The sequence below is a fragment of the Larus michahellis genome, chromosome Z (assembly GCF_964199755.1).
Source record: "Larus michahellis chromosome Z, bLarMic1.1, whole genome shotgun sequence".
In the NCBI taxonomy this organism is placed as follows: domain Eukaryota; kingdom Metazoa; phylum Chordata; class Aves; order Charadriiformes; family Laridae; genus Larus; species Larus michahellis.
The window spans coordinates 35691369-35711002 of record NC_133930.1 but is presented as its reverse complement, the minus strand read 5'-3'; the positions used below and the strand labels follow the sequence as shown (position 1 = coordinate 35711002).

The 19634-nt window shown below is 38.7% G+C and overlaps 1 protein-coding gene across 4 annotated transcripts in view; it reads left to right on the top strand.

The window, feature by feature from the left end:
• Positions 1-19634, top strand: part of BNC2 (basonuclin zinc finger protein 2) — a 342608-nt gene that overhangs the window by 306313 nt on the left and 16661 nt on the right. For 3 of the 4 annotated variants that reach the window (XM_074569798.1, XM_074569799.1, XM_074569800.1), the window contains exon 5: positions 1438-3404. In XM_074569798.1, the coding sequence (XP_074425899.1) occupies positions 1438-3404 (1967 nt within the window). Of the gene's footprint in view, positions 1-1437; positions 3405-16702; positions 16747-19634 lie in introns of all 4 variants that reach the window. The other variant, XR_012584895.1, reaches the window with a different exon arrangement.

Here is a 19634-nt window from a genome sequence, read left to right as displayed (position 1 = left end):
AGGGGAGAGAAGAATCAGTCCTCTGAGGACTGAAGATAAATAAACAAATAAATAAATAAGACCTGGTCTGGGGCTGGGGGTGGGGGGGAAGAAAGGTATTTGCAGGCTTCATAATCAAGCAAGAGCTAGTGGTTTTTGCAATAGTGTGTATTCCAAAGTGTTCAGATGAAGTTCTGAAGCTGAGATCCAAGATTTTAAAAAATCAGAGACAGTACGGAGGAGTATCTTACAAGGCTTTCATACTGTTTAATGCATGAGGAAGCATTGGAATAATTCTGGTTTGATGGCTTGCAACAGTGCTTGTTGGTTATAGTTACTGTGCTGGTGTTATGTCCAGCATTTGCCCAAAAGTAAAGATGCCAATAAAACGATGTATTCATTATATAAGTATTTTAATATGTTTTTATCAATACATGCTGGAATGGATTGCCTGACATTACATTGCAGAATTTTTAAGTCCTACCTTCAGGCAAATCTCATGCTTACTAGCAAAAATGAAAGTGTGAAATGCTTTTTAATGTATATTTAACAACAGATAGTCTAGTGATTACTGATGTGTATTCTCTCTGGATTTTTCCCTTGCTATCAGAAGGCAATGTTAAGAGACAACATTTTTACACATTTATGCTATCTAGATCCATCAGATGCTTACTTTTTACATATTTTTAACTGTCATTTATAACAAGACTGCAAAGAAGTCATCTCTTAAGTCTAAACCATACCAAGATTGGACACTTACAATCAATTGGCAGGAACAGTCCAGTTAGTCTTAAAAACAGTGTCCGAATTTCTACCTTTTGATGCAAGTTTATAATGAAAGTGTGTTTCAGTAGTGCTATCGGAGGTGGGGTGAGGGGGAGAAAGGAGTAAGGTACAAGTATTATGTGCTATTTTTAAGACTTTTTGCCTTGCATCAAAATTTCTTGTGAGATGGCCCATGGGTGTCTTCAGTCTTACATCTGCTTATATTTAAGAAGCAAATCTATCAAATGCATTTATTTAGCTTTTTCTTAAAGTGTCACCATTTAATAGAGATTAAGGTACATTTTTCTATATTTTACAATGGAGTGCACAGCAGCAGTTCATGTTTTACGCTAATGTATGCTAAAAAGTAGCATTGTACATAGATCACTGTTGTTAAAATAAAAGTACTGAAAGCATTTTAGATCACAGATCCCCGTGGTCTACATTTTGTTTGCTCTGACATCATTAAACTCAATCTGTTTTACTGACTGTGACTCTAATTACTATGTTTGCATGGCTGGAAAGTCTGCATTTTTTGGTCGAGTTCTATTAATGCTGTTTGCATGTTGTTTTTTGAGCTTAGTGTTTCATGTTCAGGCAGCAGAGCACCTTCTGTTGAATTCAATAATTATGCAGAATCAATAAGTTTTTTCTTTGTGTTTGTCTTTGTTGTTTCTTTGATATGGCCTCTAGGACGCTGCAGGCAAGGTGCTGGACCGCTGGGCCATCATGTCCAGGGAAGAAGAGATCATTACCCTTCAGCAGTTCCTGAGATTTGGAGAAACCAAATCCATTGTGGAGCTGATGGCAATTCAAGAAAAAGAAGGGCAGGCTGTGGCTGTGCCATCTTCAAAGACAGATTCAGATATAAGGACTTTTATTGAAAGCAATAATCGCACCAGGAGCCCAAGTCTCCTTGCTCACCTGGAGAATAGCAACCCTTCCAGCATTCATCATTTTGAAAACATCCCAAATAGCCTTGCATTCCTGCTTCCATTCCAATACATAAATCCAGTCTCGGCTCCGCTGCTGGGGCTGCCTCCAAATGGCCTCCTGCTGGAACAGCCGGCAATGAGGCTCCGTGAACCAAGCCTTACAACCCAAAATGAATATAATGAGAGCAGTGAATCTGAAGTTTCCCCTACGCCTTTCAAGAATGAGCAAACATCCAGCAGGAATGCTTTGACCAGCATCACAAATGTTGAGCCTAAAACTGAGCCAGCCTGCGTCTCTCCTGTTCAGACACCTACGCCTGTCAATGATTTATCGAAAACAGAACACACTAAAAGCTCGTTCCGCATTCACAGAATGAGGAGAATGGGGTCAGCCTCCAGGAAAGGAAGAGTGTTTTGCAATGCATGCGGCAAAACGTTCTATGACAAAGGTACTCTAAAAATCCACTACAATGCTGTTCACCTGAAGATCAAGCACCGGTGCACTATTGAGGGCTGCAACATGGTCTTCAGCTCTCTCAGAAGCCGCAATCGCCACAGTGCTAACCCCAATCCCCGCCTCCACATGCCTATGCTAAGGAATAACCGCGACAAAGATCTAATTCGTGCTACATCAGGTGCTGCCACTCCGGTCATAGCAAGTACAAAATCCAACCTAACTTTAACAAGCCCTGGGCGTCCACCGATGGGGTTCACCACTCCCCCTCTAGATCCTGTACTACAGAACCCTCTTCCCAGTCAGCTGGTGTTCCCGGCTTTAAAGACTGTCCAACCTGTTCCTCCTTTTTACAGAAATTTACTTACTCCTGGAGAGATGGTGAGTCCTCCAACCTCACTCCCTACCAGTCCAATAATACCAGCAGTGAGTGGCATGGAGCAGCATCCCCCTCCTCCTTCAGAGTCATCAGTACCTTCAGTGCTGATGCCCACCCCAGAGCCTAATGCTGACCTTGCCCCCAAGAAGAAGCCAAGGAAGTCGAGTATGCCAGTTAAAATTGAAAAGGAAGTTATCGATACTGCCGATGAGTTTGATGATGAGGATGAAGAGGTGAATGACAGCAGCACGATGGTGAATGACATTGGTCATGACAATCACTGCCATTCTCAGGAGGAAATGAGCCCAGGCCTGTCTGTGAAAGACTTTTCCAAAAGTGACAGAAGCCGATGCATTTCCAGACCAGACATAAGAAGGGCAGACAGCATGACATCAGAAGACCAGGAGCACGAGAGAGACTATGAAAATGAGTCGGAGTCGTCAGAGCCTAAATTGTGTGAGGAATCCATGGAAGGCGATGATCGCCTCCATGAACCTGGTGAAAAGTCTATGATGCACAGTGACAGACCAGATGAAAACCACAATGACTCTTCCAACCAGGATGTCATTAAAGTGAAGGAAGAGTATACAGACCCTACATATGATATGTTCTACATGAGCCAATATGGACTGTACAATGGAGGCAGTGCCAGTATGGCTGCCCTTCATGAAAGTTTTGCTTCTACATTCAACTACAGCAGCCCTCAGAAGTTTTCCCCAGAAGGGGAAATGTGCTCCAGCCCAGACCCCAAGATCTGCTATGTGTGCAAGAAAAGTTTCAAGAGTTCCTACAGTGTGAAGCTTCACTACAGAAACGTTCATTTAAAAGAGATGCATGTCTGCACAGTGGCTGGCTGTAACGCTGCGTTCCCATCACGGAGAAGCAGAGACAGGTCAGTAAATATTAATTTATTTTCTACATTATTAAATGTGTTGAATTATGTAAGAATAGGCAGTTTAGGATATATGAAGAAACAGAGAGATGCACAGTAATGACAAGTGACAATTGTGTTCCCATGACATTGAGAGAGTTTTATCACTTTAAGATTTTCATTGTTGCTTGGCATTCAGAATAGTATACTTTGTGCCATTCTCTTAAGTGACTGGCTAGATAATAAATGTCGTTATTCTTTCTGTGTGCCTGTGAACATGTGTATTGTACTTCTGTTTATAAGCTGCAGCTTTTATTACATTTATTTTCTTCTCCCTGCAGCTTTTAAAACAAGAAAAGCTGCTATTAAATATATAGTAAATTATATACAATACAAATATCTTGATGCATGCATATCAAAACATAGAACTAGGAAGGAGGGGAAGGGGTGGCTGGACGGTTGGATGAATGGATGGAGAGAGAGAACGGAAGGACTGGAATAAAAGAATGCTTTCCATCCCCATAGGATCATATAAAAGCAAACAGGAAGCATTAGAAGACTATTCTTTCCTCTCTTCAATTTTTAAAAGTAGCTGCTATTTTGTAGCGGGAACAAGTAAATATTAAGAAAATAGTTGTCTCTTTCTTTAGTAGAACTTATGCACCTTTCTATCCACTATGGTCATTTAGTCTACTTTTTCTTCTTTTCTGCATGTGGGTAACTCCTTTCCCCACTGATGGGAATTATGCACACTCAGAGAAGAGAGGCTAGACCCCTACATATTTTTAAGATCAACAAGGGTATATTCTGCTGGCCCTTCAGATGACATCATGCCCTAGCTATGCTACATCAATGCTGAAACAGTTGGGCTTAAACAGAAGCAGCTGGTCCTTAAACTCATAGGTTTGGGGTTTTTTTTAATACACTATTCTTTTTGATTCCTGAGGAAAAAGTAATATAAATGGAATTTGTCAAGGTGGTAGGATAACACAGTTATTTCATACTTGTGGATAAAAGCTCTTGCATGTGATGATGATCATATTGTCACATAACAAAATCTCTCTGGTTCATGAAGCGATGGCGAGTTGGGTCATCTCTTTTCCTTTACTTGTGTTTCATATTTTTCCATTAAGTTGTAAAAATTCAGCAGACACAAGAAGGAAATTAAACCTAGCTAAACATCTCACACACAGCTTCTTTTTTTTTTTTTTTCCATTTAAATTGATGTGGTTTGAAAGTGAATATATCATGTCATATAAAATGAACGCAAGTTAGTGTTGAGGATACCAAGGAGCCAAAACTCACTATTTTGATGGAGATTCCAGTCCTCAAATATGTCATCTCTTCTGTTGCTATTTATGAAGTCTACTAAACAGAAAAACAGGAATACACATAAGAATACAACTTAAAAACAGCTAAGAAGGACAATCTAGAGTTTGCATTTCAGTAGGATGAAACCCCTAGACATGAAGCAGGTAAAACTAAATTAAGACTCCCTTCTTGGGGTATGCAGATAACTTTTATGAGACTTGAGTTTGACAAGGGAAGCATGTGAGTCAGTGCCATAATCTACGCTGAGTTTAGTTCCTGAAACTGCACAGGTTTTGTTAGTCAATAATTTGGCTTGTTTGGTGTTATCTCAAATGAATCATGAAAAGGTAGTCATGTACTAAGCAAAACAGCTTTGTATTTGCATGTGAAGAAAGAATAAGCTAGCTTTAGGATTTGGAACTTTATGCAATGTATTAAATTTCATCGTGAATCCATTGATAGATCATGCTAATACTAAAGTTAGCATAGTAGGGATTTATATGTTCTAAGAAAGGGATGACTGTAATGACATACATAAAATATTTCTGAGACAAGAACATTAAAAACGGGTGCATTTTGAAAATATTTCGTGAACTATGTAGGATACTCCTATAAAGCTTATTGAAAGCAAGCCATAAAATAAAAATCTGATTCAGGAACTTAAAATGCAGGCTGCATATTTAAAGATAAAATTATTATTTATGTGTCATTTTGAGTTGTGTAAGGTACAAGACTAAGTTTTTATATAATGCAACTAGCAACATTCAGAATATGTTTCGGTTATGTGTTGCACTTGGAATAAAATAAATGTGTAGGCATATTATATCATTTAATTGAAAAGATCTAAGAATGGTTATACACTTCAAAAAATTCAAAGGTGTGGTACGGTTTCTGTGCCCATTCAGGCTTCATGGTTTTGTAAGTTCATTAGCACTCCTGGTTTGCAACAGTTGCCTGGAAATGCCTTGAAAGAACCAAGTAACACTCTCATGGTTCTTGATAATTCTTTCAGATACTTGATCAAGAAACATCTTTAAAACTTCCCTGGGCTATCCATTCTTATCCAGAAGTGCAATGTATAGCAATTTGCAGAAGTGAAAGCATATGTACAGCATATAAAACAAAGCGGATGAAATATTGAAGTAAACATTTTAAGCATTATTTTCTAATATTTCCTCAAAAGAAAAAAAGTTTTTTAAAAATAAAGTTAGGAAGTAGAAGTTTTTTGGTGGGTTGCTTTGGTTTTTTTTTGCAAACTGTTTAATTGCCCTAAAGATTTTTCCATTCAGATTTTTATTTTTTGGTGGTATTCATTTTGGATATACACATTTATTTTAGAGAGAGTCATTACCTAAGTATACAATTTTGAGCTTTTCAGATTATGGAGAGCACCTCAAAGATAACTGGATAGCTGAATTAATAGCATTGTAAAGTGAGAACTTCTTCCAGCCACTTAAATCAATTTCACTTACAAGCTCAGAAGCATTTTGCTATTAATTGCTGTAGAAGAAATAAAAAATAGCTAGCTAAAGCACACAATAATAATTCCTGGATAATATTTGTCATGTAATGGTGTTCCATTTTGGACACATTATAAAAAGTCTGTGTGATTTGCTTGTGTTGTGAATCACACTAGCTAGAGAAGCTTAGAATTTCCTTGCTTTGAAAATGAAAATTAAATAATTTTTTCAGTACTAGCTTCTTAATGAAATTAGAAATCTAGCTATCCCATAGCTTATAGAATCTTATGATGTTATTATCTTTATTTTTAGTCATTTTATTAATAATATTCTAGTATTGTATTAATAATATTAATCCTATTAGAACTAGTTAGAGATCTAAAACTCATAACTCCAGTTATGTTCTAAAAGAAAATACAAGCTTACATGTAGATAAATAACATAGGTTTTTTTTAGAGGCATCTGGTATGGCTTAAGACCTTTTCCAATGCAATTCTAGTTAATCAAAGTCTTGAATATATTCACGCTGTCCTGTACGTACACAAAACTCCGAATTGTTGGCAGTGGGTGTTGTAAAATGGGCTTTGCAAGGGCGGAGTTGTGATACAAACTGCTAGTTACCAGAGGCAGCAGATCGTGTTAGGAGCAAATGCAGTGCTGCTTTGACTGAAGGAGGGTATTTTATCCGTGTCGCAGCTGCAGTGCTCTGCTGTGGAATGCATCCTGTAGCAACTCGTGTTAAGGGTTGACTAAATCCAGCTTCACCATTCCTACATCATTTGTGCCAAGGTCAACTCCTGTGTAAATATCCTTCTGCCAGAAAGGTTGGAATATCTTCTGAGATCTTTGACTAAACACTGCTATTCTTTGTAAATTAGGGTCAAGGTAACCAGAAGATTCAGGAGTCCCACCTCACACATGTTGTTTCAACACAGGGCAGAGGAAAGCAAAGCCTGACTGTCAATGACCCAGTAATTCTGTTGTCCCTTCTAAAAATTAGACACTACTCCTTTTGAATAGTCAAGCTCCACTGAGCCTAGATTTTTTTAAAAGGGCCTTTTCTCATCACCTTCTGAGCTGCAAGTAACATCACTCATCAAATCAACCTTATACATACCTATATCTTTGATCTTCTCCCCAAACAGAGAAGTCTTTCTGTCTTCCGTTTCCTGGAAACACTACGCTTGTGAAAACCACGTTTTCGTCTATTCTTCACCAGCCACTCCCTGAATTACCTGTTCATCCATTTCTGTTCCTGTATTTACTTCAGGTGTCCTTTCTTCTAAAGGCAAAATGTTCAGGTTACATCTTGTTGCAAGAAGCCAATGGAGAGTAAATAGGAAAAGAGACCATATTGAAAATTATGTCAGTGGTCAGAAGCAATGCCACAAACCTCCTTTTCAATAGAAAGACATCTTTTCCAAATAATTTTTTTGATGGGAAAGAGAGAAAAGGGAAGAAGATAAGTTCCTGTGAGAACTGTACACTTGAATGGAAAGAGTTGTCCTTGTAAAGTGAATTATCTCTGGGCTCTGTGAGTAAGGAGAAAGGGCCTGTGGCCCCAGTGGTTAGATTCCTTTGGGGTCAGCTTCCCAGCCTCATCTGGGAGTCCTGCCCTAGTAGATACTGACTTTGCCTTACAAAGACACAGGAGTGGTTGGTCCTTGAATCCGGCACAGAGGTACAGCTGCTCAGAGAATCATCCTGAGCTGTGGATGAGATAAGGATGGCAGGAGAGAATAGTTGTTTCCTGTCCAAAGAGGACAGCAATGACAAAGTTTCATCTAATAGTCTGTGTTGGAGAGCACATGCAGAGGTGAAGGTCTGGAAGGTGAATCTGAGAGCACCTGGGCTCATTTCTGGCTCTCACCTTTAAGAGCCAAGAAATTTGTGGTCCAAAACACTGATCAAACAGGAGGCGGCTGGACCTTCTGGCTTCAGTAAGTCTTGTTGAGAAGCTACTGTCAGATCTTAAGGAGAAATACAGCCATCTACTTTGTCAGCCTTAGTGCATGCCAGATCCCCATTTCAGCCCAGTACTAGCATTATTAAAATATGTGTTTCTTAAGGTAGGACACAGCATTAGTAACAATATGTTACCACGTTTTCCTTGTCTCTCAATGTATGCAAAATAAATTAATTCTCAGCGTACCTGTTCAGAGGAACAAAGCAAGAACTTTTCACTTTGTCTTTCTGCTACTAAAGTAGGACTATTAATTACTCAGGTTTGTCTTTACATTTTCTCACAAAGTGAGTGTGTGTGTGTATGTGTTCCACAGGATGGGAGAGGTGATTGAGCCCCATGAATTAATTTAAAAACAAAATAATATCTGTTCAGGGTGACTTATAAATAAATATGAGGCAACTATTGGTGCCAAGTGTGATCATGCCACTTGATTGCTAGTTAAATCAGTCCAGATTTAAACATGTAAACTCCTTGATTTGTATGGAGTAAGACATCTGTAGGTGGTTTATTAAAACCTGCTGATGTCTCCAGAACTAAATTTGTGCGGATATAGGCCTCTGGGTAGTTGTATTGAAAAAGCAGAGACATACTTTTTGTCTGGTTACCTGACTTCCAGCCCTGTACAGGTGTGCTTGAATAAATTAACATCAGTTACCTATGATGAGCCACTGCATACATTATCGAGGGAGGTGAAGATGTGAGAAAGCTGCTACCTGCCTCCTGTTATCACCTCCTTGACACAACAGCACCCATTTTTTCATCATCCTACTATGCTTGGAATCTTCTACAGATAACGTTTTAGAGTATTATTTTCTATAAATGCATTCAATTTTAGGAACAGATAGCTCCAAGAAATATAATATTTCACACCAGTCCACGATAACTATTACTGTATCTCCCCTAATATAGTTAGCTGTCCTACACAGCTTGAATTTCCTCCAATAAGAACAGTGAAATCAGGTTTTAAGACATTAGGTGTTTGATGAACCGTTTGTCAAGAGACAAAAGGGCTATTTTGTACATTTTTTTAAATATAAACATATGTACACCTATACTACTGTTTCTGGACATGATGCAATTCATGAAGAGACTAGCTGCATATCCAATACAATTGTATGAACCATTAGGTTTTGCCTTGCAGAGTCACTAAAAATGACACAATGTGTGTCATTGCTAATGTTCACGTAACTCTTCCTTACCCAAGAGAACTTGGATCATAAAGAAACATTTTGTGCCAAACCTCTTCCATGAGTAGTCACGTTGAACACAGACTGCCTGCCACATTGCATACTCACCAACGTGAACAAGAGAAGCAGAATTAAAACTAGAGTGCATAGAACTAGTTTCTACATAAGATCTCTTTTAAATTTAATTTAAAATAAAAGAAATTAATTAAAACAAGCCCTAAAGAGGCTACCTATGTGAGTAAGGATCGCAGGATCAGTTCTGGCATGGAGGGAAGTCTATTCCAACTACACATATTCATCTGTTTTGGGTTTGAGTTGGAGGTGGTGGTTGTTTTTTAAAATGATCTGCTGCCTTTGTTATCTTGTTCTCTTTTGGTACACAAAATGGTATCACTTTGAGAGTGAGAGTACAGTTTCTTGTGCAGTGCAAGAAGTCTCATTTTTGTGTGAACTTGCAAAATAAGTCAAGGAATTTTCAGTGACCAAAAAGTTTATTTTAATAAACTGCTACACCAGGATTAAGATAGTTGGTAAGCATAAGTAAAGCATTGAAAATACTAGCCAAAAGCAAAACATGCATTGAGCAACATTTTGTACTGGTATGCATTGTGAAAAATAGTGTAAATGTTTAAATTGGTTTGTCGAAGTTTCCTGCACAGGTTCTGTGTGTTTTGTGTTTGGTGAAAGAGAATATTTGGGAAGACAGGACTAGGAGCATGAATGCTTATTCATAATTTCCTGCTTGCCCCTAGGTTCCTAGGAAATAACTGGAAGAACCAAAACTCTTCTCCAGGGAGTGGGAGAAAATTGAGTGTTTTCCACTTATCTGAGTAAACGTAAAGCTGTTCCCCATATACAGAGACGTCCCATCTTCCCCAGAGTCTTTTGGAAGTGGGGTAAACAGAACATCTACCTACCTACCTTCCTGCAGAGAAAGGCTCTAGCTGTTCTTTTAAACTTAAGAGCAGAAGACTTTAAGATTTCTGCTACAGTGGAGGAAGCTGTACTTTACAGATACAAGATAGCACCAGGGCACTACTCCCAAAAGCCTGGATGCGTGAAAACGGAACAGGACACTGTAACCCGAGTGATGTAGTACTCTCGGGTGGAGGAGTCTGGGGAGACATAATGAAAGGGGGAGGGAGACAAATCTGTGTCAGGAATACCTGTGTGTTTGCAGCCCTTTGGTGTTACAGCTCTCGATGAAGGTGAGAGACACTAAGTAGGCAGGTAAATGCCATCATACGCACATACACGATACATTCATCAGCTGTGTTTGTCTGAAAAGAGAAACTGTCACCTGAAAAGGCAAACTTTACATCTTATGGCCTAACCAAAGATTACTTGTAGGTGAGGCCATTTTTTCTCCCTTAATGATGATGATCCCCCTAGATTTGAGCCATTTCATTCATTAGAATCTGAACCGAGTGACTGTGCTGGGGCATAGGCTAATTCAGACTAAGTTTGCCTGAAAGTAAGAAAACGTGTGAGGCAAGTCATAGAAATGACCTAGAAAAAAGGATAATGCAGAAGGGGATAATATTACCAGGTGTAGATGACTCCAAATAGCTACACCACTGTTTCGGAGGATCATGTGCCAACTTCGTCAGTATAGATATACTGAGGTAGACAGAGGTAGACATGGTCCACAGTTGGCCTAATCCCAAAGATACAGTCATTCCTAAGGTTTGTGGAGGCACGGGGTAATTTTTGAAGTAGAATTATGTAGCAGGCAAACAGTGTAGTAAAACAAAGCTCATTTGGGTTCCTATTCCATTGCTTTTTGACTAGATAGGTCTTGGCTAGTGGACGCAGATAGTTTGGTTAAGAATTACAGGGAGCCATTTGCTGTAGCCGCTGATGTCTGAGGCACTGGCCTGAAGGTGGGTTTGCAGCAAACAGGTGGGAAGGGGGTGTTTCTTAGTGAAAAGGTGTTACTCAAAAATACTGGGCAATTTATGGGCCATGGGGAAAAGAAAACCCAGAATCCAGCCTGTCTAAATCTGGGGCACCTTTTCATGGTTATGCAAGTTGCGGGTGGTGAGCAAATATGACAGGCAGTAATAGCAACTTCTACTTAGAGCCTGTAATTGCAGGAGTATGCTGTGCAGTTAGAAACAGTTAGAAACAAGGGGAAAGATAACTGGGCTGCTGAGTACTTGTCTAAGGGCGATCCTGAAGGAAGAGATGCAGAGTTACCAAGGAGAGTTAATACTCGGCAGTGTGAAGGAGAGTCTGTATAGGCACTGCAAGTGCACTGCAAGGCCCTGCGCACGGCTTTGCACTACCCCTAAATCCTGACCTGCAGGACTCACAGTCTTCTGTCCTTTGCCTTCAGGCAAGGTGGCCAGCTGTGCCACACATCATGTACCAGTATTCGTGATACTATGCTGTAGGTAATACACTACAGAGCACTCATTCACATCAAGCAGGTACACGAAAACGTTCCCAATGGCACTAGTGATACCTCAGATGGTCTGTCGGGATCTGAGGTAACACAGGAATATCTCAGGTGTAATATCACTTATGGCTCTGCCCATGTTGACCTTCTAATGGCAAACACTGGATATTTCCTGACAGAAGTTTTGAGCCCACCACTTCTAAAGAAAATCTAAGGCTTTTAGTAGTGCTTCCTACTTCCCAGCAACATCTTTTAAATGAGCAGTTTGCCCTGTGCTAAGCAAGTTTTTCTTTTTTTTTTCTTTTAATTAAGAGCTCATTTCACATTTAAGCTTGCCCTAAAAAGCATTACTTAAAAAGATCTGTCTAAGAAATAATTTAACATTTTTGCCATAAGGCACCTGCAAGCTTCATATAAATGGACCTGGAAGAGAAATGAAAGAGTTTTAGATCTGCCAAAAATGTACACTGTCATAAAAAAGAAAGGATTGCAGGACTTTGTTGGCATTGTGTATAAATGTAAAGTGGTTCGTTTTGTATGGGGGAGAGTGGGGGGACAGAAAGAAAGGATGTGATTTGCTGTCACTTTGGTTTTGCCTCTTTTTTTTTGAAGAGAAAGGGGGAAAAAAAAGCCCTAAGCTGCATGTCCATGTCATATATGAGTCTGAAACATAAGCTGTAAATTTTAAGTTTTATAAGTTGTTATTTCCAGTGTTAGCGATTTTGATTCTAGTGCTTTACAAACTTTATTGCTTATTTTATTAACTAGGGAAAAGTGTTGCCCGCTTCCAGTTCAATACATTTTTTTCCTTTCTCTCTCTTCCTCGCTCTCTCTCCCTCTCTCTCTCCTTTTCTTTGTTATGCCAAAATAAAAAAGCAATTACACTTCAGCCACTTACAACTGAAAATACAAACGGGACACAGTTAATTTTGCTGCCCATAAATCTTACATTGTATTTTTGTGTCTAACGCACAAAAATGTGGAAATAAAAATAGCCCAAACATTTATATATGTGTGTGTGTGTGTCTGTGGATGCATGTACTGAAAGAAAGACCTATGTATAACTTCGTTGGTAGATAAAGATCTAAAAATACAATGGATAGAAATACTTGGATTCCCCCTTAGAAACGGTAAATGAGCCCTTGTTTCAAGAAGAAGATGCGGGCAGATGATACACTATGCAGGACTGAGAATCAAGATTTCATGAGCGGAGGAGGGAGGCCCTGGCAGGAAGGATAGCAGATCCTGCGCTGGACGGCTCTCAGGTCTGATAGCCAGATAGCGGAGCAGCACTAATTCTGCAGCCTTTTTAGTCTGTTCTGTCACAGAAGGGGCACTGCTGGGTCAGTCAGCTCACTAGTAATTGTGTTTTACAGACTTCTAAAGCAATTGGCTCAGTCAGTCCCAATTCAATAAAAGTGGAGAGTGAGAGTGAGAGCACTTTTGTTCTATTTTTTACTTGAAATTATTTCATTCAGCAGTCTGTCTTTTTTATTACCAGTATTTGACATTAGCACTCCAAGCTATATTAGCATCCATTTCAGCAGTTCAGTAATGGTATTAAAAAAACACTTAACTTCAACGGTGAATGGTTGTATGACAGTACCATAAAAATCCACATTAAAAAAAAACTTATGTATTTGTCCCTGCAAATTATTTTTCACTTGTTTAACCACTTCAAAACTACACTCTCTTGACTGGTGTTTGCAAGAGCTCTAGCAGCAGGGAAGGCTTGTAAAGGAGCTGAGAAGCTACTGCAGCAACAACAGCATAAAGGGGAAAATGAAGACATTTAAAGATGAAGAAAAATGTAATAGGAACATGCAAGCGTAGAAACATGCACAAGACAGACCTCTCATTTTGGGTGGGTGCCTGTCATTCATCAACTGAAGTAAGATTTTAAACCCAAATCACTCAAGGTAAAATCTTTGGCATCTTCCACTTTTCTGGGATTTAATTTTGAACCCAGCACTCTCCAAGCTTGGGACGACAGCCTAACTATCTTGGCACTGCAGCACGCTCATAAATGACTGCATTAGGTTCTAAATTTTGATTAAACATTCTGTAATTAATCAATGGTAGACATGAAGCAGTTGGCAAGGTCCAGAGCTGCAAAATGTTTAAGACATAAAACATTACAAAGTAATTAGAATGTGCTCCTTCAAGAGAAGGATTGCCTTCAATAAAGAGGTAAATGATAGCATCATGTTTATTGTGGACGTAGGCAGCCAGTGCAATATGATAAACTGCAGGAGATACACATATCAGTAATCATCCACATTATTAGTGTCATTAATCATAATTCTAAAAATATGACAGCAGCAGCCAACTTTTTGACCAATTTTGCCTCTGCCTGTTGGCCGTTATAACTTCACTAATAGACTGCAGAGCTCCTGTGCGTGGCAGTTTGCATTGAGAATAGAAGGTTAATTATATTTGAGCTGCTGATTCCTTCTCTCCTCGGAAAAGACTGAGCACTTTGACAATCCCAGGAGCTCACTGCTGTTAAACCAGTAAAAGTACTTTATTGAAATTTTCTTTGTTGGTCAGGAATGAGTAGATGTTTCAAATGAGATATAAGCGCCAGGCTGGGACGGCCGCTAATGTTTCTTCCAAAATAATCCTTGGACAGCAAGCTGAACTCATACTTCCCTTAGATATCTTTGCACAGTCTCTTGTGGATGGGTAAAAAGTTGAGAATTTAATAACCGCTGACAATAGTATGTATGGAAGAATCTCGGAGGATGGAAATTACTGAGGAGTTGGGGCGTCAGTGAAGGGAGGTTATAGGATAATCAGCTATCAGTTGACCTGAAAGGGGTACTTATTTAGTAATGTAAAATTACTAATAGAGGAACCCTGTTGAAGTGCCACATTATATTTGGTTTTATAGTTCCTCTGGTATTATATAAATAAAAACAACGTTTTTAGACAAACAAAGCAGCGGGAATGAAAATTACCATTGTGTTGCGACCAAAATAAATGGTTTACATACTTGCTGTGGAACCTGAAATCATACAAAACTATCCCTGGATCTGAGGGTATATTATGAATTTGAACTTACAATGCAATCAGTAAAGAGTCTATGAACCTTCTAAGCAAATCATGAAATAATGTGTTGCTGTGCATCAATATCTGGGAGAAAAGAATTGGTTTCAAAGCAGAATTGGGGGAAGCTTGCTGTTCTGACGGAGTTTTATCTTTTATGCATTTACTGAAACTTGAAACTCGGTAAAATTCATGAGTGGGATGCTGAACTGAAGGGACTGTTTGCATAAAATCTTGCAAACATCACATTTTACATGGCTGTTGTTACAGTAAAACAATATGAAGGATGAAAACTTCTGACTACAAAACTTGGATCATGTATCATTTAGATGATTTAGGTTTGAAAATAAATGTTAATTCGTGCAGTTTGCCAACAGATTCTACCTGGATGTTGACTTCGTAAGGGGAAATACACCTTGTGTGAAGGACGAGCAAAATGCTTCAACACACAGGAGATGAGGACCTAATGCATGACTGCTGTGCAGGGCCTTGTGTGAATTGCCCGCACAGGGATAGATTTTTCCATAGAGCATGTGTAGATTGTAGGAACAGTTTATGGCAGTTGGACTGATTGTCAATGGTGCTGAGCATCTGTAATATCCATTGAAGGACTTTGTCATACAATGATGACCTTCTTGTGCGTGTAACATTACTACACCGAGTTAGTTCACTTAGGAAATATTCCATCAGATAAATCTTTTTATTCTAAACTTTCTCAACCAGTCCGGATATTAGACAAGAGTGCTGGCTATTTTGTAATGAGTCTGTTTTGCTTCCAGGCAGCTAGTAAAGTGAGAGGTTGAAGTGTTGCAACACAATTTTGATCGTTTCTGAGTAACTTTGGCAAGTACGCCAGTGGTTGTGCTTTTTGTTTGTAATATCTTTTGATCTTTAATGGACAACAATAGTAATATATTAAGAGTGCGACATGACCTCGATGCTTCTGAGCACACACAGCTGTTGTGAAAGTGTAATTCTGTTCACACCATAAGGACCGTCTCACTAAACACCTCAACAGGTATGTACTGAATTATTGGGCCTTTCAAGAATCCTGAACCTGTCAGATTTTACATTAAAAATTATTTGGTAGCAAACATTGCCATCAGATATCAGCTCCACATTTAACCTGAGTATTTGCTCACACACTCGGCTCTCCTGCCTCCCCAAATGCCATCTCAGTATTAACATTTTTTATGCATTCCATGGCGATGACAAATTGTTTTCTGAGTCTAACTGTGGATTAAGTATGCAAAAGGCATGTTTGCCACTGCCAACAAACCAATAATTCTCACTAACATCTTCAGAGTTACAACATTTATAAAGTTGCAAAGTGGAGTAAACAAACCATCTGTTTGGCTTTACCATATATGTCATGCTCTCTTATTAGCATATTACGATTCATTTAGTAAACAAATTCGGTGATTTCGTTCGTGTCAAAGTTAGAGGGAGCTTGAAGATGATTAACATTCCTGGGACAGGCACATTAATACATTGCTTCCTCTGCAAAGTTAAATGGCTTCTCAGGAGAATCACCCCTTGTTGACAAGATGAGACTGTCAATTTTGTTTGCCTGCCACATTAGGGGCCGTAAGGGGATGGGAAGCTCTGAGAAAGAGGAGCAGTGTAGGCAGCATAATTCACTGCGAATTGAAAAAAGAAGTCTAATTCTGATAAATGGTCGACCCCAATACATCCTACCTGTTATTACAACAGACGTGCCGTATCTGTGCAGTAAATTAGTTAAACCCCTAAAGAGTTTGATGGGAGCTTATCTTCAAGTGAATAATTTGAGTGTAGAGGGAGCTGTCTCCGTGACCAGTGTGAGTGATTTGTTTCATATTGAAAGGGATTGAAATGACTGGGCTCCACATCTTTAATTTGCAAGAACTTGCTTGTCCTTTATTTCCTGCATTTAATAAGCACTGTTTTTTTACTTTTTTTAATAGGTGCTGAACTGTATTTTACCTTTTGGATTTTCTTCCTATGAAAGGTTAATATTTTTCAGATTCTATGCAATTTAAAGCCTCAAGAACTGATGTTAATACCCAAACTGTTCATGTAAAAATGCCATGGTTTCATTGGGTAGTATAGTATTTTGTCTTCCCTCATTGTTCTGAAGTCTAGCCCCTATCCCTACATTTCCCCTTACATGTAGAGGCAAACTAAACATGATCAGACACATGGAAGCGCTAGCACACAGACTGAAACCTTGGCCCCATTCAGATAAATGTGAATTTTATAATTTAGGTCAGATCAGGATTTCAAACCTTTATTAGCTTCGCTTAGATTTATGGATATTTTTTTTACTTGACAAAAAAACCCCAACAACCTCTATCAAAGACTGCTGAGAGAGTGGCAAAATTAGAACAGCAACAGAGAAAACAATTTCTTTAACATTTTACATTACTAATTAAATTCCAGGAACTGTTTTATTGTTGATTCTCTTAGTAAATGGGGAAAATGATTGCTGCTTCCTTCTTGAAGACATATCAGAATTAAGGCCATATCTCTTCTCATAAATATGTACATTGTTATATTTAGCCAGAGTCTTACTTTCTGGTTCTTTGATTTTAGCTGCATGAAACTCAGCACTTTCAGTCTGCAAAGATTCTAAGAAAGCATAAGACCCCAGGTTTACTTTCTGTTATGTTCACATATTCTGAGCCTTTCTGTGAGTTTCAGACTTAAATAAGCGGGAAAGGAATATGAAATCGAGGCAAAGCTGCAATACTTTGCCATATTAGCAAATTGCATTAGGAATTAAAATCATGTGAGATTTTTAAACAAAACCATAAATCTTAATTGACAGCCTTTGAGGTGAATAGAAACAAAGAGACTTTGCTTTAACATTTCATTATAGGTAAAAACGTAGGCTGCATACTGAGCTGAAGATAGGTGTGGAAAAAGTCTCATGGAAGGAATAATGAAAGTTTTATTGTTTATGGTATTTCAAACCAGATTGACAGAGTTTAGTATTAACCTAAGTATAGCAGGAGGATAACTTCTATGGGGCCTGTACAACTGGAGCGGTTACTTCCATATCTAACGTTTTAATAAAAGGTTTGCCAATCTGTACGTAAACCTCTGGAAGAGTGTGTCCTGGCCTTCCATTTTGTAACAGAACCTTCTTCTAACTGCTGAAGATTATGTGGTTTCAGGTTTTGTAACCCAATATTAGCTTCTGTCTTCTTTAAAAAAAACCTAAAGATCGAGTATTACTTGGAAAGAACAGAATTTAATAGAAAAGAATTTAATGTTGACTTTTAATGCATTAAGTCTCCAAATATAATTTTATTGTATTACTTAATGCTGGGATCACTTATTGTATCTTATAGCAAAGCTGCCCAAAGACTGGTGGTCCCCTGCTGTGACCTCCTGTCTGTGTCTTCTTTGTTGTATTAGCATGATAGGACTAGGTGTTATTACTTTGGCAAATCATGTATTTGTGAGAAGATGCATTTTCAGAACACTTGAAGTACAGGAGATTGGGATATTGTTTTATTTGGAAACACAGGAAGAAAGGATGTGGTAGGATACAGCTGGAAATGTTGAAATTATTCATTTCAGAATTTTAATGAACGATACAGTGTGCTTTGATGTTTGAGTGAGATTTTCATCAGGGAACTTTGTCCCTTACAGTCAGCCAAGGAGGAGCAAGGGGACAATGGCTAGGACATTTAACTGTTGGTTTGGCCTTTCTGTCTCACTGTGTCAGGGACTGGAAAACGGTTTTCCATAGTCCCTAATTGACTGCCCTAACAGTTATGCAGCTGTATCATTCTCATTCTTTTTCTCTCATCCCCTTAATATTTAAGTGTAATCATATTTTTGTCTTACTAAAAAATTAAGAAAATAATGCATTATGTTTCATTTTCAACAACCTACCCTGCCTCGACCTGCGAACAACACATTCAACCCAATTTCTCATGCAGTTTGTTTTGTGCTCTGTATAACACTTGAATTTAAATAGTGTACTCTTTATCATCCAAATTCCCTAACTCTGCTGTGTGCATCAAAGATGAGGTTTGTCCTAGTGCAGATAGGACTGCAGCCATGGGTGCATCCAAAGTTGGCCTTGAGTCATGAATATAATTCATACCAACTTCTACACCAGGCCAAATTCTACTCTCTGATAAATTCCTCCACACTCACTTCAAAAAGAAATAAAAAGACTGACTAAATAAAAATAAACTAAAATAAAGCGGCCTTTACATTTTTCTTTCCAACAAATGGATAGTAAATTAACAAAATCAGATTCATTGACAAGTGTAGAAAGAAACTGCTGAAGAGAACCTGGTCTGGATTTATGAGCTGTGTAAATGGCATGTACGTTTAATTGACCATATTTCCTAGGCTTATAATACCCTTTCTTCTGTTGATGCATAGTGCATCTCTTACTAGAGGAGCTCGCTAGTAGTAGGTGGGGTGGAACTGACAATGAATTCTAATTATGGAAGAATACTTCCGTGAACTTCACAGGGAAGGAAAATACTACCACCAGTGGGATCGTGCCAACAGTCAGAGAGCTGCTATAGTTGCTGTAGCACTCTGTATTGTGCTGCTACTGAAGCTCCTGTCTGAAAGGGCAGTGGTGAACCGGGAGGTGAGATACCCTTGCCACTTCGCCACAACCACAGATTTCATGTGTATCATCATTATCATTATCATCCCTACAGCGGCACTGATCCATTCTTAAGATCATCGAATTCAGAAAGCTGAATTCATTCTGGTGAGAATGAATTTTTCCACACACTTTTGCCCACCATATGTCAAATTCATGAATAGTAACGTGAAAGAAGAATGCTAATTATGTGGAAAAATTGGGCATTCTGGGCTTCCTAAAATAAACTAGACTTCGCTAAAACTCCTTGCCACAAG